Raw genomic sequence first — 23077 nt, 5'->3', positions numbered from 1 at the left:
AGCAGGAATTGGATGCCGTGATCTGCATAGACATCATTGATAGGATGAGACAAGAAGAAGGCATACAGAGCAGACAACCTCAGTTTCTCCCTCCTCATGTACCTCATTACCAACCCGAAAACACTTGAAAACCAGCAATTCCCACATGACCAATCAGCCGCAAGAGTAAGCAGAGGCTGACAACATGAAACCTGGTCCGGGACTCCTCTTCTCCCGCAATAAAACTTCAGGTTGCTCATCGTCTCATCTGATTTGTCGGCAGAATCACTTGCTCGATCGCAAAGTCTCTTCCTTTTTCTACTATATACAATCCCAAACACCTTATCCACAGGTTTCTCATCGTGGGCAGTCTCAGTTTTCGTTTGTCTCCGTCTTTTGACCCGAAAGTCATATTTTTTCCCGGTGGTGCTGCTGCTAACGGACGTTTTGTTCGCCTTGTTCTTACCATGGTCTTTCAAGAGAGAATCCCAACCATGGCCATCCACATCATGAGCTAGCTTGACTTTTGGTTCGACGGAGTTAGGCCAGAGACGGCGACCGGACCGGAGGACCCGGGCTCCGTCTGCGGCTTTAACCACCCCGAAAACCCTTGTTCGTCTCATTGCCACCGACGGCATCGACCCCTTACTTTCACGCGCGGGCCAGATGACTCGGTATTCACCACTACTGGGCTGAATCTCTCAGTGTTCGCTCGGAACTAAACTACTTTAATTGCCCCCAACATGTTTCCGGTTGGGTCAGATACGCTGTCTGATCCCGACAAGATGGAAAAATAACCTCTCGTTACCTTCCCAGGAACGGATTGAAACATTGATTTCAAGGACGGAAACAAATTTCACCGGATTCAATCGCAGATCAAACTATTAACAAGACCCAGAAGAAAAAACACAACAAAATTCAACGAGAAGAACAAGATCTATTCATGGGTTTCTCTTTAAAAGTGGGTAGTCACATAGAAGATGAAAAAAAGATCGGCGGATGGATGAAAATGGTTCACGAAGTTCTCATTTTGACACGAATGGAGGAAAACACAAGAGAAGTGGGGCTAGGGTTTATGATTGAAACAGCGGAAAGGGGGAACAAATTAAAAAAATATATCTTTTTTTGGAGGATTAATTGTGTCCGTTGGATGGGAAAACGTACGGATCAGATTCGGTTAAAAAATCTGAAGATGTAAAATGACGAATTTATCCCCGTAAAGGAGGAAATGGCCGGAGTAGTCTGGTAAAGTGCAATTTGGTAAATGTGTAGGAATTTGTTTTAAGATTGAAACCGCGAGAATTTCTCCTTTTAATTTGGAAAAATAAAGCCAAACATTCTGAAATATTATTTTTTTTAATGAATTGAAACTAATAATTTACAAAATAAATTATTGCATTTAATTAAAATTAAAATATAAAAACAAATTTTGTTCTGCCATCAAAGTTTAGTTTTAGATATTTAGCGTTTGATATTCTAAAACTAAGAATATTTATGCCTATACTTTTCATAATATAAATTTAACTGTAATTTCGATTTTTTCTGAAAATAATATTTTAGATTTCCTTCTCAAACTTAAAATATAAAGTATTAAAAACAATTTCCATTTGTATAAAATACAAGATACTAAACCTTACAAACCTATACTTAACAACCACATAGTAATATTTATACTACACGTTAAAACATATTACAAAAATGTCTATGCACTATGTCCCATGTTATTTTTTCTCCTTTTAAATTTAATGCTGCTTTTGATAATGTTCATTTTTTTCAACATTATCCACATTTATTTTTAAAGTATATATATTTTTATATTTCTTACAGAAATATTACTAACCTAATTTTTATATTTTTTAAAATTTTATTAACATAATTTATACAAATTATTTTTTTAGTGATAAAGTTTTCAGGCAAAAAAAGTCGGTTTTGGATTCAGATATTCATTTAAAACTTTGGATATCTAACTTTGGCTATTATAACTATGGATGGTGGTATTTTTTTTTTTTTTTTTTTGGTTTTTGTTGAGATCAAGACACTGTTCTGGTTTTTGAACATATTTATAAATCCAAAAAATATTTTTTTTTTGTTTTTTAATTGATTTTTTTCAGTAAAATATTTTTTCAATTTTTTAAGAAAACTAAATACATATAATATTGATTGTAAATTTTTTTTAAAATTTTTGGATTCTGAAAAACCAAAAACCTCTTCCAATCAACTCTATATTTTTCGGATTCAAATTCCTATAATAATTTCTCTATTCATTCAAAGAAGCTAGAAAATCTTGAGCAATATTTAAAGATAGTTGCAGACACAAACTCAGTCATACAACCAAAAAGGGATGGATGGATACATTATTTCTTGAACTGAAATTTTCAGACACAGAGTTCATGTTTTCGCTCAAACAAAAGGGAAGAATTCAGAGTCATATATTTATTCAGGTACATACGATTCGGTCTTTTTATGGATGGTCATAACTCATAAGATGATCCTCTCCTTAAGCCCTTGATCCGCCTTCGGTTTCCCAGAAAGTCGTTTTCTTTCCCGTCTTCGACACCGTCTGCAGAACTGCATCGGGCTGCACATTGCCTTTCACCGTTACCTTCTGCTCCTTCAGATCGATATCGAACGACTCCACACCTGAAAAATTTTCACTTTCGCCGTTCATTAGCCGGTTATTCGCTCATCTCGGACATAAAAGGATAGCTAGCTACGTGGTTGTTCCCTGTCCTTCCCGAGGGTAATATCGACCACAACTCTCCAATCCCTTTCTTCCGTGATAGTTTCCGAGGTAATTATATTGGACTACTCAAGGAAAAGATTCATGGGTTCTGGAGGGTTGGTGAAAAGGTATCGAATGCATTTGAGACAGAACACAAAGGTCAATACATAGATAGCCTCATAACTGAAAATGCATGTTGGAGACAGAATTCGGTAACCAAAGACACAATAGAAACTACTAAAAAGAAGATCAAAAGAAACGAGAGATACACTAAACAATCTATACGCATAGACAGCGGATAAAGCATCACAAGAGTGTCTCAAATCTCAGTATAAACGTTAAAGAAGATGATGAACAACCATGTAGTAACTAGATTTCATCTCAGCATGAACAAGGCGGAAGGAAGAATCGAAACTAACCTTCCATTTTGCCAAGAACTCTTTTCACTGCCCCGACGCATCCCTCACAGGACATAGCTACCTTGAGAACAACCGTCTATCCGGAAAACCAAGTGACCGAAAAGTTAAACCTTGGAGGCTAAAATCAAATTCACAGGACAATGATAATGTAACCTTTGATCTCATCAAATTTGCTACAACATCACAGAAGCAGATCCATCTAAAGATAAACAATGAGGACAACCCTTTCAAGCTAACACGCATGGCTTTACGATCCATGCTTATCCAGGTCGGAATTCGAACAGAGTTATCGAATCGGATCTTGATCAATTCAACTATAAAGATCTATGCAACTGATGATAACGAATTGCCTATCAATCGGAAGAAGGAAGGAAAAACCGAATCGAATCTTGATCGGTGGAAAATGGAAACAAGCCCATCATCAAACATCGAGATGGGGGATATCCAAAGAGAAAGGAGAGAAAAGCACCACCGATTCGATATGATCAGGAAACCAATCGAAGCCCTAACTCAATCAGAAAGTAAAATTTCCAAAAAAGACGCAAACTTTGCGATAACCCAGATCTCAAAAATTCGAAATCAGGAGAAAATCTGATTCGAGTACCTGAGACATGACTCCGTTATCTGGCGGGATTCAATCACAGGCGAGAAGAAGAAGAAGAAGAAATTGTACGATTTGGATTTTGCCCTTTAAACCAAAAAAAGAACAAATCGTGAAGAATTGATTGGTTTGCAAAACTCGCGTGTTGGACCAACCAAGTCTCCTGCTTAGGCAAAACGACGCACAAAAATATAATATGATATATATATATATGGGATTATCATAACAAACATATGAACTTTTTAAATTTACTAAATAAATATATAAACTTTAAATTTTATGTAAAAATATATAAATTTTAAAATATTTTATATAAATCCATTTGTATAAAAATATACAAATTTTGAAACTTTTTGTGTATGTCCACATTTTGAAGTTTTTTACATATATCCACACAAAAAATCAATTACACGGAAATTTCAAAATTTATATATTTTTACACAAAAACTAAAAATTAGTATATTTATTTATCAAATTTAAAAAGTTTGTATTTTTTTGGTGATATTCCCCCCCCCCCCATATACATATATATATATAATCTGTGTATAGAAGAGTGAAATCAGGCATGAAGAGTTTAATCTGAACTCAGAAAGTCTCTGCAGGAGTTGGCGGCTTTGTTTTTGCAGATACTTCCAAGTTCAAACCCACATGAAAGTAATACACCGTAGACCATATCTCTTCAAAATCCAATATATATTACAAAACGAAACCTTGAACTTACATTATGGTTTATAATATATATACACACACACAATAACACATGCATTATCCGTTCTTTCCCTTTCTCTGCAGTTAACAGTTGCAAGTTTTAACAACAATATGTTACAGCGGAAAGCGAAAGGAGTGTTTCTATTACAACATTAAAAAAAAAAAAATCAATAAAACGTTACAAAGTATAAAACATGAAACACGAAAAGATTAAATTAGAGTTAAAGAGAGAAAAAAAAGTTATAAGCTTCAAACTGGAAAACAAGAATCAAAGTGCAAAAGAAAGGGAAAGAAATGAAGTAGGCAAGGAAGCAAGGAACAGTTTGCTAATGTTTCATGTCTCTGTTCCTGTACTCAGAGCCAAAGAAAGGCATATACATATATATATATATATATGTATGTATATGTATATTTATATATATGTGTGTGGGTTCAGTACTAACCATCAATCATCAAGCTAGTTTCTTTGTTTCTTACTGAAACTGAGACTGTAAACTTGTGAGAAAAAATGGAGATGAAGGAGAAGGAATCTGCACAAGTACATCGGGAAAATGCTTCCCCCCCGGCCTCTCCGTTCGTGTTTGCTAACCCCAAACCCCCAGGAGACCCTCAGAACCCGTCTGCGTCCGAAGATATCCACCGCCGCATAAACCTCACCAGGAGTCCTTTCCGGGTTGCGAATCTGCAGGTCCCAAATGACGTTAGGCCCGAAAACGCCCTGAGGAACAATCCGTTTGGTTTCGACGGTCCCAACATCGAGGCGTTCGTTCCTCCGGCTCCTCCTCCCACCAGTAAAATTCTTGATTCTCTTGCCAAAACTTAGATAAGAAGCGGCATTGAAATATATTAACACATGTTTTGTTTTGTTTTGCTTTTCGTGTGTTGAAGAGAGGGTGACGAACGAGTTCTACGAGTATCTACCGTTGGGCCGAGCGATAAGCAGAGGCGATCTCCGAGCCGTGAAGGACTTTCTGAACCTCAGGCCGGATGCCATTACCGCGTGGATAGACTTCTACGAGACTCCATTGCTCAAAGCTTGTAGCTGTGGAAGGCCGGAGATCGTGAAGGAGCTTTTACGGAGAATGACGCCCGAGCAAATGATCAGCCCGAGGGAAAACGAGAATTTTCCTTACCATACTCCTTTAACCGTAGCTTCTGTCAATGGAAACATGGAGATTGCCGAGGCCCTTGTTGCGAAGAACCCGAAGCTTCTAGAGGTTCCGGGACATGGCAGCCAGATACCTGTTGTGAAAGCAGTCATGGCCGCTCAGAAGGAAATGGCTCGCTTTCTTTATCCCCTGACCCCTCTTCCCGTTCTGCTCGCTTACGACGGATTCCAAGGGAGCTTACTCCTCAGGAATTCCATAGTCTATGGAATGCTCGGTGAGTGTTTCTTGAACTAGTTAACGCAAGGATCTGGCAAATCTTGAATCGGTTCTCATGGGTTTCACTTCAAATGCGTTGACCAGATATTGCGTTGGACGTCTTCGAAGCCTGCCCTCGCATGGGGGTTGCTAAACATCCTCTTATACCGTTCCCTCCCATCTCTAGTTTGGCCCTACGGTCCGATTTGTTTCTAAGTGGCTGCGATCTTGGATTCTGGCAACGCCTGATCTACTCTTGTCAGTGCTCTTTCTTCATATGTAATTCACCAACACACACACACACACACACACACACATATATATGTATATCTGTATGCATATCTCATCTCTTTCAATCGTTTCGATTTCTTAGGTGTAGAAGTGAAGCCTCAGATTGATTCAGAGACTTCAAGCTCAAGCCGAAACCAATATCAAAGTAAGCACATAGACACAATCTTCGGCATCTGATCATGACACACTGTGTTTCTGAGTTTTGTCTTTTCCTCCATTGTGTATAGGTATTCTCTGGAAGATTCTTCAATGTCTCCCGAAATGGTTTGGTAGGTCGAATTTTTTTCCCCCGAAATAACTTCACTCTTCGTCTGAAAAATCTTCAACGTTCATAGTTTCTTGTAAGATCTGTAATGTTGTATTCTCTGAAACAGGAATAGATCGTATATGTGAACTGAAAGAGATGCATTTGAAAGCAGTTCAGCTCGTACGAGGAATGTCCGAAGAAATCTCGGCCATGGGGAAGATAGAACGCTCGCAGAACGGATTTGAAGAAGCCTTCTTCTTCGCCGTGAGAAGCGGAAACAAGGAACTCCTGGTTGAGATGATAAAACGCAACTCCGAGTTCCTGTGGGTGTCCGAAAACAGTTCTCACAGTAACATCTTCCTGTTGGCCGTGGAGTTCCGACAGGAAAAGATCTTCAACCTGTTGTATGGTTTGGATGAGAGAAGAGACATGTTGCTGACGGGAACAGACAATGTCAGTAACGGAATTCTTCATATCGCCGGTCGTATCTCTCCGCCGGATGTTCTCGCTCAGGTCCCTGGTGCGGCTCTCCAGATGCAAAGAGAGCTTCAATGGTTCAAGGTTTCTATTTTCCCCCTCATGCATTACAAACCCGATATTTTCGGATTTTACCCACTGATCTCCTAAGACGGATTCGTAAGGAAACTAACCTTTGTTCGTTTTTCGGGTTGAATGTTCAGGAAGTAGAGAGGCTAGCACCGGAAATAGATAAAGTGATGCAGAACGCGGAAGGTCTCAGGCCGCGAGACATATTCGACGCAGCTCACGGGCCGCTGAGAAAAGAAGCCGAGGAATGGATGAAAGGCACCGCCACATCGTGCAGCCTCGTGGCCGCGCTCATCGCCACAGTCACATTCCAAGCCATATTCACCGTCCCGGGAGGCACGGATCAAGCCTCCGGAAACCCTCTTCATCTCAGAGAAGCTCGGTTCATGGTGTTCGTCATCTCGGATATCATCTCGTTCTTCGCATCTTGCACTTCCGTACTCATATTCCTCGGCATGCTCACGGCAAGATACTCTTTGGACGATTTCCTCGTCTCTCTTCCCTCCAAGATGATCGCGGGTCTATCGACTCAGTTCATATCGGTCGCCGCCATGCTCGTGGCGTTCTCGACCGCGCTTTTCACGATGCTGGAAGAGATGCCGAAGCTCGCGATCCCGGTTTTACCCCTCACTTGCCTCCCCACCGCCCTCTTCGTCATGTTTCAGTACCCTCTTCTTAAGGAGTTTATAGCTTCCACTTATGGCAGAGGAATCTTCAAGCGGGACACCGAGCGTTGGTTATAATGTGGATCATATGTTCTGATGTTTTCCGATGTTGGATCTGAATCCAATTCCTTTTCCTTCTCTGTGTGTTGTCTTTGTTTGTAACAAGTTTTCGTAAACGAATAAGAAACCGAGTCGCTTGTTCGACTCACAGGATGCCAAGACTCGTCATTCTCGACATGGCCGTACGTGGTTCTGGTCCGGTGGTGAGTTATGTGGCTGCAGGAAGTCACATCACATGAAGAAGATGAGAGATTCTGAAATGATTCCGAATCTGATTTGTCAGAGTTTTGGTTCCGACGTCTGAATTCAAAAGTGGGGTCATGTTTTGCTGTAACGGTCAATAACGGTAAATGTTCAGTTTCATTGCCATTTTGCTTCGAGTTTCAAGATAAAAACGGTTGGTTTCTAACCAAAACTATTTTTAAGGATTAAAAAAGGTTATTTATTTATTTATTTATAAATATCCTTTGAGTTAGTTATTCAATTATTTTAATTTGATTTTTTTTTAAATAGCTTTTTGATAGGTTTATCTTGAAGGAGCCGCAAACTTCCAAACCAAATCAAAACGATGATTGAAATATTACAGATTACAGTGTATATTGAATGAAAATGACGGTATTGTAATTTGATGGTAATTGATTTCAATACGAGAAAATATTTTTGATGAAACTTATTGGATGTCAATGATTGATCTTTTAATAGAAAAATTGACCTAAAAGAGGAATATCTATTGGTAAAGTAAACAAAAATAAAGATAGATTTTCTAGACGTTTTTGTTCAATTTATTATACTAAAATTTTGTTATGAAAATAATAATAGAGATTGACTTATATATTTAAAAGGATTCCATAAAGTATTCTGTTTTTGATACATAGTATTTAAAATTAATAACTTTAATATATTTTTATATAAAACCTAAAATTTGTACAAATTAAATTTTATATAGATTGTGTGAAGACCTTGAAATGTTTGAGATAACTCTGATAATGCATATGTAATTTGATATTATTTATCCGCACTCTTTTGTGTTCTTCCTCATCTTAGAAAACCATTTTTTTTTTGTAACTAGAAGCATTGGCGAGCCCATTTATATTTGAATGGGGTTACGTGACCCATTTAACTAATTAAAAAAAAACTTGAATTTATTTACACATTTTATAAATTTTTTTAACATAAATGTTAAATGGCCCATTATCAATAAATATAATCTACCACCTTCAATGATATTTAATCATAATTAAATACAAAAAATAAGACCAAAAAAATCAAAGATATAGAAATGTTATGATTTTTATTTAATATTGTTTATATATTTATTTAATTTTTTATTTGATTTGATAGAAAAATCATGGATAAATTTTTCATAATTTTTTTTTACATAATATCTCAAAATGTGAGATTGTCCAAATGTTTGGTCCGATGTCTGAATTCAAAGCTCGGGTTCTGTTTTTACTGTAACGGCTAATAACGGCAAACGTTCTGTTGTATCGCCACTTTGGTGCTTTTAAAAGACATAGGGGAAGATAATCATGAACAGAGAGTGAGCCGAAGATGAACAGAAACAACGGTAAGGAGATATAAACCGAATAAAACAAAGATTTGGCTTCTGAGGTATTATTATTATTAAACTACAAGGCTCAAACGTTACAGATTTCACACACAAATCAAACAAACGCGAATGGGCGGAATTAGTTTTCGGGTTTTCTCAAATGTTCCACCATTTTCGCTTCTCCATTTGCTTGGCGAGCTCCTGCGCCATTGATGCGAAGTTCTCCGCCCCGCTCTGGAGCTCTGCGGTGCGTTCGCTGATTCTCTGCGACGGGTCCGATACAAAAAGTGTTTTCGGGTTTACGATCGACTGATTCACTGTCGTCCGATCAGTATTTTTTCGGGGGTATAGACACTTACCTCTAGCTTTTCTTGGCGTTCCATAAGCTTGTCTCTCGCCTGTGAAGCTATTGCAGAGGTTTCCTGTAAATTTTTCTACGACAATGTTAGAGGCAATCTGATAGAAATGGAAGGGTTTCTATTGGGATAGTTTTCCCGCATTTGAGGAACTCGGGAATCCTTGAACGTGATTTGAGATACATTCTGCCAAGGGGTGGATACTGGTCAGGTATCCGAGATTTTCGTGTTACAAAACCCGAAGTTGAACATCTCAAGTCTCACGAGATATTGTCTCATCTCAGATCCGCTTTGGTTGGGTACTCGAAATAATTTTCGGGTTTTCGTCACGTTATAACCCGATCTCATCTCATATAGTGCTCGTGTACCCAAAACTTTCCGTATTACTAGCTCCGCCACCCTTTTTCTTGATAAGTCTCTCATCCTTTCACAAACCCTCTATGAAGATGAAACAGAAACAAGAGAGAAGCTCTATGCATAATGGAATTGAACTCATGACTTACCCCAGCTTTTCTGTATTTGGCCTTAATCTCATCCACAGTCCTCATTCTCGGTTGTGCATCGCTTGATGCACCTTCAAACAATCTCTCCTTTTCTGTTCTTTTATCTGTGAAATAACCTTAAAGTTATACGAGACAAAACCAGATATCAGCACTCAAGGAAATCTAGAACTTATTACCTTTCTTCTCATTTCTGTTTGTCTCGGATGAAGGCAAAACAGCCACGGGCTCATCATCTATCTCGATGTCATCTGCAGGGAACAGCCTACAATCAGGCAAAAATTCAAGAACAAGGTTAAGGAGAAGGCATAATGACAAAAACATCACAAACCTATGTTCAGCTCAATAATCTTTTCATCGTCTCCACTAGTAGCAGATGGCTTTAAGTATGGCGGGTTAGAGAAGATGTTCCCCAAGTGTGAAAAGTCTTGTGCTTGTTCCACCTTCTGTTCGTTGCTTGATCTGAAGCCCTTAATAATGCCGCCTAGGAATCTTGGACTGCCTTCCTGTGATAAACATTGATTCTCAGCGAATTTTGTAAATCGTAAAAACAGGTTCGGAGCTGAACGTAGAAACGTACCGGGTTTTTCTTGTGATTCGGGAACTGGCTGAAGGTGGCATTAGCAGCAGCCGCAAGAACTTTGTCATGGAGAGAAGGGAAAGAATCTGGGATCCTAAGAAAAATTCAAAACTAGGTATTATTAGTGACTTAGAAAATGAAATTCAGAAGAGCAAAGAGTTAGCCAAAATAAACCTGAAGCCATTTTCATGGGCCATGAATGATAGGATGGCTACTTCACACCCATTCACCTGTAGATCCGGTTTTTATCAGTCGAAAACATAGATGGTAATACAAGATCACCCAATAAGGATATATATTCGTCATGAGATAAGAAGTTTTATGAACTCGATAAAACTTCCGAAGGCCATATTATAGTTTATTAGGTTTCTAATCTGTGTCGAAGTCTAGAGTAAAATCAAAGATTAGGGAAGCCTCACCAGGACAACATGGCCACTACCATCGGAACATACTGTCTTCTCCATGTTAGTCTTGAAGTTCCACCTCAGTAGTGACATCAGGGAGCTCTCTTGAACAACTTCAAGATCTGGGAAAGACCTGTCCACGAAACGAAACCATTTCAGATTTTCGGTTTTATGATGTGGGTATGGGTATATGTGTGGTGGTATTTTGGTGCTCATACAAGTGCAGTATCAAAAGTTTTAGTTACAAGATTTCATTTCATAGGTTGGATTGTATCCTGGCTGATACAATCTGTGCATACTTTTCACATCTCATTTGCATAGTGTTTTGCATTTTTAGTTAGTCATTTCATGCATTTTTGTTTGTCATTTTGCTCCATTGCATTGCAAGTGTCTATAGGCAGATTTGTTAAGCATAAAGGAAAGGTTCATGAGGCAAAGGCAAGATTGAAGATATAACTCAGCATAGGAAAAAAGTAGGATTTACAGATTAAAACTGAATCCGGGCCCTTTGTAATGAAACTCGATTCCTAGGACGCTTATTTGAATTGTTTTATCTCATCATTTTACTTGTTTGTTATGAAATCCAATGATTCTTGATCTATTCACTATTTTTACTCCTATTTCTGGTTTGTTTTGTTTCGACTAAGCAGCCTTTGAATTAGCCTCACTCACCTAGATTACTACAACGAGATGTGCGCTTACAGAATCATTACCTTACTTCCATATGCCCTGTTCGGTAAAGCAGAAGCACTCCACATTCCTCGCCGCCTTTTTTGAGGGTTGTCATCCAGCAACATGGCCTTGAAAGATTCACCTCCACCACGCAATCAAGACTTCCCTATGTGTTGAAATGCAAGTTCTTGATATAAGAAGAAAGGGACCGAGTCGTTCCAGGAAACCATAAACAAAGACAGATCAGCTAATTTACCTTAGGCTGAGACAGAGATTTCAAAGTATACAAGCGCAGTGTATCCTCACAGCAAATCAGAAATGGCGACCTTGCTAATCTCTGATCAACAGGTTTCGTTTCCGTGACAACACTTCGTTCACTTTCTAGTGGAAGATTCTCACTGGTAGCACCAGTCGAATGGGTTTTGTCCTCAGCTTCCCCCTTCCCGTTTGAAACATGGGCAGATTTTTCATCAGGCATTTTCAAATTTTCAATGAAGTCCTCTGCATAATAAGAAGTTCATGGAGTATGTAAGTATAAGAAACACGTTGTTTATCTTTAACAGAGAAAACTCACCTATGACGTGCATACAAATTGCAGTTGGGTTCTTCAGACGACTTGGGCATGAGGCAAGAATATCCCCGGAGTTGCCATCAAAGAGAAAAACTTGTGCATCCTTTGTCATTGCATACAAGATCAACTCTTCAGAAACCTCGGGATTTTCGAGTTCATCATTTGGACCACTTACTGTGTCAGTTGATTCTGAAAATGATTTCACAGAGAGTGACCTGATCGGGGAACTTGAATCAGATATGACGTTCGTAATAAACATTATTGAAGATGCAGCAACATCGAGCATCCCAACCTGAAAAACGGAGTGAAAAAACCCATCATCAACATTCCGATTTCTGTCCTTTCGAGGAGAGAAAGTGTCCATGTGAACAATTTTTAGGAAAAAAAAAAGGAAATGAATATCTACCCTGCCGCATTCGAATCCTACAGCAAGCTTTCTGGCAGACTGCATAAATTGCAATGCACAAACAGGAGAACTCAGGATGGAAAATGCTGCTAACCACCAAGGTCCATCTACTTGATGCAATGCATGAACTGCAGGAAATGAAGTTATGGCATGACACAACAGCATAAATAGAAACTGAAAAAAATATCTCAATGACCATTAAAAAGAATTTGGCTCCAGATAAAGAACCCATCTGGGTCAGATGTAAATCATCAAAACAGCAACATACATATACTTAACAAAGGACATGATAATTTCATCATACCTTGCCTATCACGGTCAGTAACAATCGTCAAACTTGCTTCATCCTTATGCCCAACCAGCTTGTATAACCGAACCTACAAATCCAGAAAGAAAATAAGACAGAGAGAATCAATTGGACATTAAATATAAGCTACAGATAAGGAGGTGTTAACAGAAACAGGTATTCTTACCATACCACATTCGTTGCCAACAGCTAAACACAGAGTCTTAGTGCAGAAGTGAAGTGCAGATACCGATGCATCTGTCCCAGCTAGTTCAACACCATTTACCTGGGTCATTGGCCAAGGATTAAAAATTAATTGTAACATCTTACTGAAATACCAACAAGATTATAAATTTAAAACTTTTCAAGGTAAAGGTCACAAAGGTCAAAAGTTCTAGCATTCATGCCTTGGGATCCAAGGTATAAAGAAGAGATAGAATGGGACAAGTGGCGTCCCATATTCGCACCAACCCATCTTGATATCCTGCTATGTACAGTCTTTCAAGCTTGTAATATTCGGGTTGGTTTGGAACACCACCAGTCAGAGGCCATTGTACATTTGCTCCTAATGGAGTGCGAGGTGTTTGAGCTTTTGCTGCTAGGACCATCTATTCATGAAAGAAGAAATAGATTAATTGCCTCATACACTACCCAGTGGCTGTCCTGATCTGTGTCATAGGCAGACTACCTCGGAAAGTGTCCTTGAGGATTTATCATTTCCGTTAAGTGCAGCAAGAATCATCACTGTCATATATGGATCCATAGATGGTATAACCATTGGATATGGCAGAGGAGAGACAGAAACATGTTCATCCTTCTGAGACATTAGGGAAGCAAGGGAAATGTCATCATATGCATGTAACTGTCCTGGATTTGTCAATAGAAAAAGAAACATTCCCCTGCTCCTTGAACTGGAAATTGGTGACAAGACCATATCAGCGAACGAACCGCTAAGGGTAAGGTCAATACGGCTGACACATTTCAGACCTCCCATACCAGAAGACACATCAAGGGTCAACATCTGCACATAGTGATCATCAGTACCAAGACCTCATATTAGCACTTGTATTTGAGTTAATGAACATCTTATTATTGTGTTCAACTGCTATACAAATGCAACATTTGTAAAAGGAAATATTGTAATTCCTTCCCTTGCTCGCCAAAGGATCCTAACATTGGTAAGATTACGGGAATAATAGAACTATGAAAGTACTGACTCGACTTGAGTTCTCACCGTAAGAACTTCTTCAGAACCAATGATGTCACCACCATAAATGAAGAGCTTTCCACTATCTCTTCGAGATGCATCCAAGCACCAATGCATAACAATGACAGGAAGTCTTTTCTCGGCCGATGACAACTGGAGCTTAACGACATGATTAGATGGCTTTTTAATATGTCCATCAGAAAAGTTCCAAAATAATATATCTCCATCCACATAACCAACAGCAAGAACTGAACCATCAGTGGACGCCCAACACAGAGAACTTATCTCTTTCCCCTCTAATTCAAGATCAGAAAGCTCAGTGTGAAAAACTTCTGGAGAATTTCCCACTGTTTTACCCTCCAAAGGTAAATCTTTGTTTCCTCGAACCAGCAGGACACGATCTTCTGACGCATCCCAGAGAAAGAGTAATCCATTTGAAAATGCAATCAGCAATCTGCGGGAAGAGTCCTTTAAATATATTAAAGAAACTGATCACATAAAAGATGTAATGCATGTGTGGACAGAGAGAAATAAAAAACAAAAACAAAAGAAAGGAAAGGATGCAATGTAAATACAGTGCTGATGAAGCATAAAAGAAGACTTTTGTCCATCTACAAGATTAGTATCTCAGATTTATAAAAAAAAATAAAACTGAATTAACATACTTCCCATAAGTGATAGAGACTAAGATCAGGAAATTGTCACATCCAGTCCAGCTAAGCGATTTTCAGATGCAAATACTCTAGTTTCAAATTTAACGATGGCGGATGTGGGAGCAAGAAGTCAAAGAAATAACAAAGGCAACAGCCAGAAGCGAAAATCATTGAGTTAACCAACTGCTATGACAAACGTAACAGACCAATTTCAAAGGCACAAACGGATAAAGTCCTCTGATAAGCTTTTGCACAATAGGGACTACTAGAATAAGAAGAATAGGTGGAATTAATGATGGATAAAGTCAAAATTTATTTAACAAAACTTACTGCCCACAAGCCAGAGAAACAAGTAGGCAAATTAAGACAAGTTGTTCTCACCTACTTCCCTTCGAACAAGGTTGGGAAAGAAGTCCGACTATGGGATGTTCAATAGGAGATGAAAGTCCTGCCGCTTCTGTAAAAAAGGGAAAAAAAGATAAAATAGTTAACAAAGAACAACTTATGCAAGCTAATAAGGACTTTTACTCTTGACATCCAATACTGATGCAGCCAGTTGAACTAGTACTCATAAAAACTCGGTGCTAAATCTTACGCACAGAATCTAGTTTTGTGAATTCCTTTAACGAAAACAGATAAATATCGAACCACGAATTAAGAAATAAAGCATCTTTGTTACCCTTCAATATGAAGAAACAGGCTAAACCTAACTAAAAATGTTGATGAAACCTAAGCCTACAAAGCTATTCTCTCAGTAATATGATGAAAGCTTCTGAGCACATCAAAATGTAAAGCAAAACTTTTACCAGCCAATGCATCGGTGGGAACATAATAAGGAAGCTGTACAAGTTTCCCTTCTTCAGCATTATACTTCATGACAGACACCATACCGTATTCATCACCAATGAACCTGAGAGTGAGAGATTAAAAAGTCAACGAATCCATAGCAAGATGTAGATGAAATGATGATACTACATTATGTTTTAATAAGATAAGCTCAGTACATGTAACCAGTTCCATGAAGGATTGAAAAAGCAGTAATGTTGGATTCCCATTGTAAGCTCGAGGCTGTCTGCCTGAGATCCAAGTCCCAGACCTAATACAAAAAAAAATGTGGATTAAACCTACAATGCATGCCGTCGAACAATAACAAAACAAAGTGGGATGTCACAAGCTTGGAAGGTCGATGAAGAGAAGGCATCAGATAAAACATTAAACTCAAACACAATGATTAACCAATACGGCAATACCTGAATCTCATTTTCATTTGAGACGCTGACCAGAAAACCTTGGTTTTGTATGAACTGTAAAAAGTAGGGAATAAAATTCAAGTAGAGCTTTTAGTCACCGTAGTTACATCAACAAGCAAGAGACTTTGATATTTTATCAAAACATAAGTAGCCTCAGTAAGGGATAGATTAACACTGCAGCACTCAGAAGAACAGAAACCACAAACCATATTTAAATAGGAATTACGAAAAGTTTATACAGTGGAAAAGCAAGCACCCACCCAACTTCTAATAAACCAGTAATGAAGGGAACACCAGAAAATTAAACTGGAAAACGCATTTACAGATGGAAAGAACCCAAACGAAAACTGGGAACCATTATTGAGAATGGTTGGTAGCCTACGAACAAATTTAGAGGTGTATAGAAAATTTCAAACCTCCAAGTTCTTGAAAGGTAATTGTTTAGGAGATGCAAGAATTGCTTCAATGTTATCTCCACCAATCACTTTTATCCTTCCATCTCTGCAGCGGGTGAAAACTAGAGCATTACATTTTACATTTCAAATAGGCAGAGACCAGCGAGATGGCTTCTCACGCCCATCATAGGTAGACTAGCAATCGAAAAGAATAATGTATGTCTCTGATCATGCAAGTTTCTGATATCATTTGATTCATTTCTCTCTTCATATCTACCCTCAATCTCTAATGCGCAACACCTAAATCACTTAGACGGAAAAAGCTTTGGGTGTTCAACTAGAGAGATTAATGAATGCATGTGTTGCACTATTTTCTGTGGCCAGACAGAAAAAAGAACTTACAATGTGCCTATAGCCAAGAGGCTTTGAACAGGGTCAAAAGCAAGAACAGAAGCTGTCGACGGTATACCATAGTGGATAACAGTCTGAGGATCCAAATCTGCTTCAACCAAACATCCCTGTGAAAATTTATACAATTTATGAACGTCTAGTGCCAAAAAGAAATGCATTCTTGCCCATTATTGATGAAGATTTAGAGCTATCAGGGAACATAAATCATGCAATGGTTGACAATACAAGTTCCAAAACTATGTAAGCATCTCATAGAGTTTAGATGAAAAAAACCCCATGCATCTGATGATATAAGCAAACATGGTTCCAATCCTGAAGTTGTCGCCTGTTCCTCGAACTAGCACAATGATCCATGTATTGATGAATTCAACTTCTTTCAAGAGATCATTGTTCTTTTAAAAATAGAGTATCGTTACTCATTGCAAAGGAAAGATTCACAAGATTTTCTTGCAAATCCAATAACTTTCAAATTCGACAAAAGTACGGAACAAAAAAAGAATTGGATTTGCCAAAAATGGAAGCTTTATTCGTGAAACTCCTCAGGGACAACAAATGTAGAACTGACGAGGAAGAAACGAAAGGGTAAGAATTACCTGCGGCCGAGGAGACGCCGGGGATTTCTGATCGTCGGCGGATTTCTGCAGAAATTTTCTGGCGAACATGGAACGAAATCAAAGGACTATCAGCTGATTCCTCTCCTCCTCCTGTGATCAACGAACGGATTCAAGCGAGAATATTCAATTCCGACGAACGCATCGGCCGGTGACGGCGGCGACCACAAGCAGCAGCGACGGTGGATAAGGGCGGATTGCGGAGGAGCCCGTCGTCGGAATTCGAGCAAGTTCAAAGGTCAAGATCAAAGCTTTTGATTTTCAAAATGTGAAGGTGCAACCCGATGGTTGTCCAATATTTTTTCCAATTTAAAACAAAAAAAAAAGTCATTTTTATATTAGCATTACCTTTAAAAAAAATAAATTAAATTTAAAAAATTGATCAAATCCAAATAAATTCCAATGGATAGCTATTATTACTAACGTTCAAGTGATTAATGTCATCTTGCAATGCAAAATTACATATGACCACTCTAAATTAAAAAAAAAATACAAAGTGTGCAAGAGTAAAAGTTTAATCTATAAATTATATAAGAAAAATTATAAATTTTAATTTTATTAAATACAAAAATTATACTCAAAACACCAAAATAGATATGAATTTTATTTTATTATATGAATATTGACTGTTTCTGGCCACCGACAATTTCCCCCTGATCACTTTCTTTTGCAAATGTGTATAGCTTTTGTTTGATATAGAAAAATTGTTCCATTATAAAGTCAGGGAATTATATGAACTGTTTACAAAATCTCAATCCTATGTATTTTCAGTCTTTTTTTAAGATTTGATTTTATTCAATTTTATATGAAGTTTCACTTAATTTTAATGGATATAATATTTTTTTTAAAAAGTGAAATAATTCTAGAAATTATTATATATTTAGTTCAATATCATCTTTTATTTTATTTAAAAATATTCTTGTAATATTCAACAGGTGTGGGGCATGGTAGGAAACCTTCAACATCTAGGCAAAAAACCATAGACACAAAATAGCGTGTTATTCTCTAATTCTATTTTTTTTTTAATAAGGGACTTCTATTTTTTTTTATTCCCATAAAATACAGATGATAATTAAGAAAACTATAGGGTACACAGTCGGTTTATTCGATTATTATTATTTTTTTGTAAAATTATTTGATTATAGTTGATTCAGATTTGATTTTAAAAAATTTATAACAAAACGATTATTTGATTTTAATCGATATGATTTCGATTTGGTTATGTTTCGGTTCCATTTGGTTATATCTAATTTAAATAATAATCAAATAATAACCAAATGTAATCATAATCAATAATAGTAAATGAATTAAATCTTAAAATATTATTACAAATTACAAAACTATATAAACAATTTTATAAATATATTATATTAATCGATAATATATAGGGAGTCGAGCGGTTAAATTTGATATATTCGGATTAATTCAGATTTGTATTATTTGTATTTAATTATTTGTTTAGAAAATTTATAATCAAATATTTATTTATTTTTAATCGATCTTATTAGAATTTAGTTTGGTTTGATTTGATTTTAAATAACCAAACCTTTCGGTCACCCTTCTAATCATAAATTTTAATCAAATTTGTTATTATGGATAATAATTAGTCGGAATAACCCAAGTGGATGCTTATTAGATGATAATTAGGTTTTTACAAGTTATATATATCATGAGATCAATATATATATATATAAAGGAAAATAAAAATGTATTAAGGAGTCACCCATTTCCCCATAAAAGCAGGCGACAGTCTGACAATAAAAATATATAATTATGCCCAAAGTTGGGAATATTTTGGACAGCCAACCCTATCTATACATACATACATACATAATGTATGTGTAAACATAATTAATTATGCCAACCAAATCCCATTCTTCCTGTCCCTGACAACACACCCATTCCATAAACCCTTGTCTGATTCTTAATTAAGCTCTCTTTTACTTGAGCAAATTATGCACTTACACAGCAAGAACCCTAATTAATAATATTTTAAAATGAAATTTGCATTCCCTCAAATTGATGCTTAAGCAGAAAAAGAAACACCAATTTCCCAATAAAACATGTCTTGTTTAGGCTTTTTTCTTCCATGTTAGCATACATATCCCTTTATATATGTATATATATATTTCCTTTATTTTTTTTGTTAAAGTATATATTTCCTTTATTTACATGTGCATACTACATAAACTCCCAAATTTAGAGTAAGCTTATACTTTTTTTAGAAAATTTTAAAAAAAGTTTCTACTTAGAATCACACACACATATATAAAGATATATATACACAACACATTATATATGTGTAGAGACCATCACATTCACACTTGTGAATTAGAGCTTTGCTTATTTCATACAAACACGCCAAAAAAAAAAAAATTGGTATCGTTCATATTGACGAATATATTATACAAACATTTCCTGATAGCTGAGTTGATCAAAACCTTCCATCTTTTTTCATGGCTTCCTCTTCAGCCCACCACCACTTTCTCCCCAACATCCACGGCGGAGCCACGGCGGCGCCGCCTCCGACTCCATCAACGACGCAACCGAACAACGCCCACTTCTCATCGGCGGCGTCGGAGGCCTCCGCGGACGCACTCGCCGGCCTCCTCCACCGCCTCCCTCCGTCGCTCTCCCTTCCCAGCCGCCGCCGCTCTACCGCCCCCTCTTCCGCGTCTCTTCCTGCCGTGTCTCTCGCCGGAGACGGCGGAAGCAGCGATGATCTTCTCTCCGCCGCGACTGAGTCCGGCTACTTCGACCTGACGGACTGCGGTACGATGATCCCGAGTGAACTCGCTCACTCGGCCGAGTCGGACTCGCTATCGCTCTTCGGACTTGGTGAAGAACAAAAGGAGACGTGGCTCCCGAAGGCCTGGCCGCTGGGTTACGAAGCCGTTGACGGAGAGGAGGCCGAGACGGGGTCGTTTTGCTTGGACGCGGACTGTTCGACCGAGCCTTCGAGCGAGTTGAAACTCACTTCTCTACGCGAGTTCACTCGGGCTCTGGGGGAAATCGGTCTGAAGACGGTGGAGAAGTTAGCGAGTGCTGTCGGGTTCGATAACCCGTTTGGACATGACCCGACCCGGTTATGCACCTTCATGTGGATTCACGAAGGAATATCCGGTGACAAACCGGCGATCTCCGGCGGGTTTTACCCGTTCGTCGTCTGTTTACAGTACCAGATAAGGGAACAGAAGTATTGCTTGATGACCGAGTCGGGTTGGGTGACCGTGGCGCCCCGAGTTGACTCGGTTCTTGTCACGCTCGGTGATATCGCTCAGGTAAATTCCCGATGTCTATTATTGGCTCAAGACACTGTAGTTGTTTGCTTTCAGTCTATAATTGACGTATGCCACTGTAGTTTGTCAGTGTGGGGTTTAGATAAAAAAAAAAAAGGACCCAAACCATCCGAACCGGAGTGACTTCAGTCTTGTTTCCATAGATTTTTGTCTCTAAACCGAATTAACGGAATCCAAGATATCTAGTAACTGATGGTGGTTTCGGTTCGGATTCTGGTTTAGCTATTCGATTTGGTTTGATTCGAACTTTTCTCTTTCGATTTTAAAAAATGGTATTTTGGTTTGGTTGCGGATGCAGAAAGGGAAAGAATTGGGTTCTAATTCGTTTGGTGGATTATACCGGTTCGGTTCGGTTTTCTCACGCCACCACTACTGAAAAAATGTTTGGGTTGGTACCTTCTGAGAGAACCGGAGGGCTCTCCCTCGTGAAGTGTTTTCCCTTACCCCTGGAATACACAACTCGAGTTCATAATTTTAACAAGTGAATGAAACTTGAAGGCAACATTGTATATATATATATGATGTCTGGATTGCCGGAATATAAAGCTAAGGTTTTTAGATATAATACATGATGTTTGGTATAGGTGTGGAGTAACGGGAAGCTGAAGAAAGTTAGATACAGACCGGTGGCATGCTCGAGTCAAGGCGAAGGCGACGACGGACGAAGCAAACGCCTAACCATGTCATTGTTGTTGACACTTCCCATGGATTCTAGGGTTTCACCTCTGATGCCCGGAAAAGACGACGGAGATGAAGGGCTCGGGGAGGAGGAGGAAGAAGAAGACGGGGAGAAAAGGGTATTTAGGTCATTTTCGTTCGAGGATTACGCATGGAGAGTTTACAACGAACGTCTCTACTTCAAAGATCCGCTCGACAGGTACCGCACAAGGCTTTAGAAGGACGGAGCTTTTAGGGCCAAGAGAAGTATATTGTTTTGAGATTGTGTTGTGTTTTCTCGAGTGTTATGTCGTGGATTGTTGATTTATTTGTTCTAGTTTTGTTTTTTTAATATTGTGTTCTGTGTTAAAACCCTACAAAATGGCATGTTACATCCGTTTGTGCTCAATTTTGTCGAGGTATGCTCTACCAAATAGACGTTAGAGAAATGAGAAAACCGAGCGAGCTAGAATCCAAACCCGGTCCGAGAAGGTATTTGGAACTAAGGTTCCGAAACGGGTTAAATACACGAAATTTTAACATCTAAATTCATACATTGGATTTGGTTAGGGGTGTCAATTTGGGCCCGAAGCCCGACCCGGCCCAGCCCGAAAAATAGCGGGCTTCGGGCCGAAGTTTATTGGTCTGAAAAAAAATCGGGCTTTCAGGCCGGACTCAAATCGGGCTTCAGACTCGAGTCGGGCCGGCATGAATGCCCAAAAAAAATTTTAAAAAAAAAGAAAAAAAGAAAAAAAAATAACATTTACAAAGAAGATCCGTGGGCTGGCCTGGCCCGGTCCGACCCGAGTCCAAAGTGGATAGGGCCGGGCTTCAGGCTTAATTATATAGGCTCGAAAAAAATCGGGCCGGCCCAAGCCCGAGCCCGAAACTTCCGGACCGAGTACCGAATCGAATCGGCCCGATTGACACCCCAGATTTGGTATCGAATTTTAGGTTTAAATAGGGGTTTTGGAAACGCTAAATTGGTGACCAAGATTTGGGTATTCGAATTCAAAATTTGGCCAAATCCGAAATCATACCGACAGACAGCAGAGCTAAATAGGGGTTTTGGAAATGCTAAATGGGTGACCAAAAAATGCATAAAGACATTAAGAGGGTAGTTATGGTTCGAAACTCCGATGGCAAAGTTGGTGGGCGAGAAAGGGATTTTAGAGACGACAAGATGAGAGCACATGGAGAGGAATTCGGTTTCGGGTGAGAATTTTACGAGTATCCATCTCACGAGATCGATCCGAGAAAAAGGTTAGGGGTACCCGACACTTGACGATCCACGGATCTCCATCTGATAGGGACTCGGCTGAGGGAACCCAACTACCCCGCAAGGAGAAGATCAGAAGCATTGTCTCCCAAAAAAACCCCAAACTTCAAGTCCGAGGTCAAGTTCTATCCGAAAACTCAAACCCACAAGTAACCCGAAGCAAGATTGCGAGAGAAAAAGGCAAACCAACGGAAGAAACGTGATCCGTCATTCTTAGGATTCCGTCTGAGGTCAAGGGTATTTTCATCCTTCAGATGATTCCTTAAACACTAGATTAGGATTTTGAGCAGATTCATACACCACACCTCGCTTGCCAACCTCGCCTTCCTCGTGTCTCGCCTCCCGACGGGGTATGCTCAAATCCTCCATCTCTCTTATCATTCTTTCCC

General features: G+C 38.7%; 5 protein-coding genes across 6 annotated transcripts in view; 2 read left to right on the top strand and 3 right to left on the bottom strand.

The window, feature by feature from the left end:
• Positions 1-1045, bottom strand: part of LOC104823188 — a 3907-nt gene extending 2862 nt beyond the window's left edge. For both annotated transcript variants that reach the window (XM_010554627.1, XM_010554628.1), the window contains exon 1: positions 1-1045. In XM_010554627.1, the coding sequence (XP_010552929.1) occupies positions 1-617 (617 nt within the window). In that variant the 5' untranslated portion in view covers positions 618-1045.
• Positions 1046-2288: 1243 nt separating this feature from the next.
• Positions 2289-3889, bottom strand: LOC104823187 (copper transport protein ATX1). Its single transcript, XM_010554626.2, has 3 exons — positions 3725-3889; positions 3121-3196; positions 2289-2619 (listed from the first exon to the last, which is right to left on the bottom strand). The coding sequence occupies exons 1-3, from the start codon at positions 3731-3733 to the stop codon at positions 2477-2479; spliced, it is 228 nt and encodes a 75-aa protein (XP_010552928.1). The 5' UTR covers positions 3734-3889; the 3' UTR covers positions 2289-2476.
• A 1000-nt stretch (positions 3890-4889) lies between these two features.
• Positions 4890-8055, top strand: LOC104823186. The gene is made up of 7 exons (XM_010554625.1): positions 4890-5220; positions 5318-5812; positions 5899-6051; positions 6167-6229; positions 6312-6353; positions 6459-6892; positions 7012-8055. The coding sequence occupies exons 1-7, from the start codon at positions 4938-4940 to the stop codon at positions 7618-7620; spliced, it is 2079 nt and encodes a 692-aa protein (XP_010552927.1). The 5' UTR covers positions 4890-4937; the 3' UTR covers positions 7621-8055.
• Positions 8056-9154: 1099 nt separating this feature from the next.
• Positions 9155-17738, bottom strand: LOC104823185. The gene is made up of 24 exons (XM_010554623.1): positions 17436-17738; positions 16834-16949; positions 16453-16537; positions 16037-16090; positions 15791-15882; positions 15593-15696; positions 15168-15243; positions 14161-14587; positions 13615-13947; positions 13334-13534; positions 13114-13212; positions 12945-13017; positions 12641-12768; positions 12238-12526; positions 11920-12164; positions 11705-11829; positions 11007-11124; positions 10762-10817; positions 10588-10681; positions 10339-10513; positions 10187-10258; positions 10011-10114; positions 9511-9573; positions 9155-9415 (listed from the first exon to the last, which is right to left on the bottom strand). The coding sequence occupies exons 1-24, from the start codon at positions 17502-17504 to the stop codon at positions 9308-9310; spliced, it is 3306 nt and encodes a 1101-aa protein (XP_010552925.1). The 5' UTR covers positions 17505-17738; the 3' UTR covers positions 9155-9307.
• A 2014-nt stretch (positions 17739-19752) lies between these two features.
• On the top strand, positions 19753-21818 carry LOC104823184 (gibberellin 2-beta-dioxygenase 1). Its single transcript, XM_010554622.1, has 2 exons — positions 19753-20734; positions 21337-21818. The coding sequence occupies exons 1-2, from the start codon at positions 19910-19912 to the stop codon at positions 21646-21648; spliced, it is 1137 nt and encodes a 378-aa protein (XP_010552924.1). The 5' UTR covers positions 19753-19909; the 3' UTR covers positions 21649-21818.
• Positions 21819-23077: the final 1259 nt, after the last annotated feature.

The sequence above is a fragment of the Tarenaya hassleriana genome, unplaced genomic scaffold (assembly GCF_000463585.1).
Source record: "Tarenaya hassleriana unplaced genomic scaffold, ASM46358v1 Cleome4, whole genome shotgun sequence".
In the NCBI taxonomy this organism is placed as follows: domain Eukaryota; kingdom Viridiplantae; phylum Streptophyta; class Magnoliopsida; order Brassicales; family Cleomaceae; genus Tarenaya; species Tarenaya hassleriana.
This window is presented reverse-complemented; position numbering and strand designations above follow the sequence as displayed.

Bases quoted from the DNA above. Each gene is read 5' to 3' on its own strand.
- LOC104823187 (XM_010554626.2), bottom strand. The intron at 2,620-3,120 runs GTTAGTTTCGAT...AAAATTTTTCAG, and splicing joins AGTTCTTGGCAAAATGGAAG to GTGTGGAGTCGTTCGATATC.
- LOC104823185 (XM_010554623.1), bottom strand. From the start codon at position 17,504: ATGTTCGCCAGAAAATTTCTGCAGAAATCCGCCGACGATCAGAAATCC. The intron at 14,588-15,167 runs GTGAGAACAACT...CTCTTCCCGCAG, and splicing joins CCTTGTTCGAAGGGAAGTAG to ATTGCTGATTGCATTTTCAA. The intron at 13,018-13,113 runs GTAAGAATACCT...CTGGATTTGTAG, and splicing joins TTGGCAACGAATGTGGTATG to GTTCGGTTATACAAGCTGGT.
- LOC104823184 (XM_010554622.1), top strand. From the start codon at position 19,910: ATGGCTTCCTCTTCAGCCCACCACCACTTTCTCCCCAACATCCACGGC. The intron at 20,735-21,336 runs GTAAATTCCCGA...TGTTTGGTATAG, and splicing joins CGCTCGGTGATATCGCTCAG to GTGTGGAGTAACGGGAAGCT.
- LOC104823186 (XM_010554625.1), top strand. From the start codon at position 4,938: ATGGAGATGAAGGAGAAGGAATCTGCACAAGTACATCGGGAAAATGCT. The intron at 6,052-6,166 runs GTCAGTGCTCTT...TCGATTTCTTAG, and splicing joins GCAACGCCTGATCTACTCTT to GTGTAGAAGTGAAGCCTCAG. The intron at 6,893-7,011 runs GTTTCTATTTTC...TTGAATGTTCAG, and splicing joins GAGAGCTTCAATGGTTCAAG to GAAGTAGAGAGGCTAGCACC.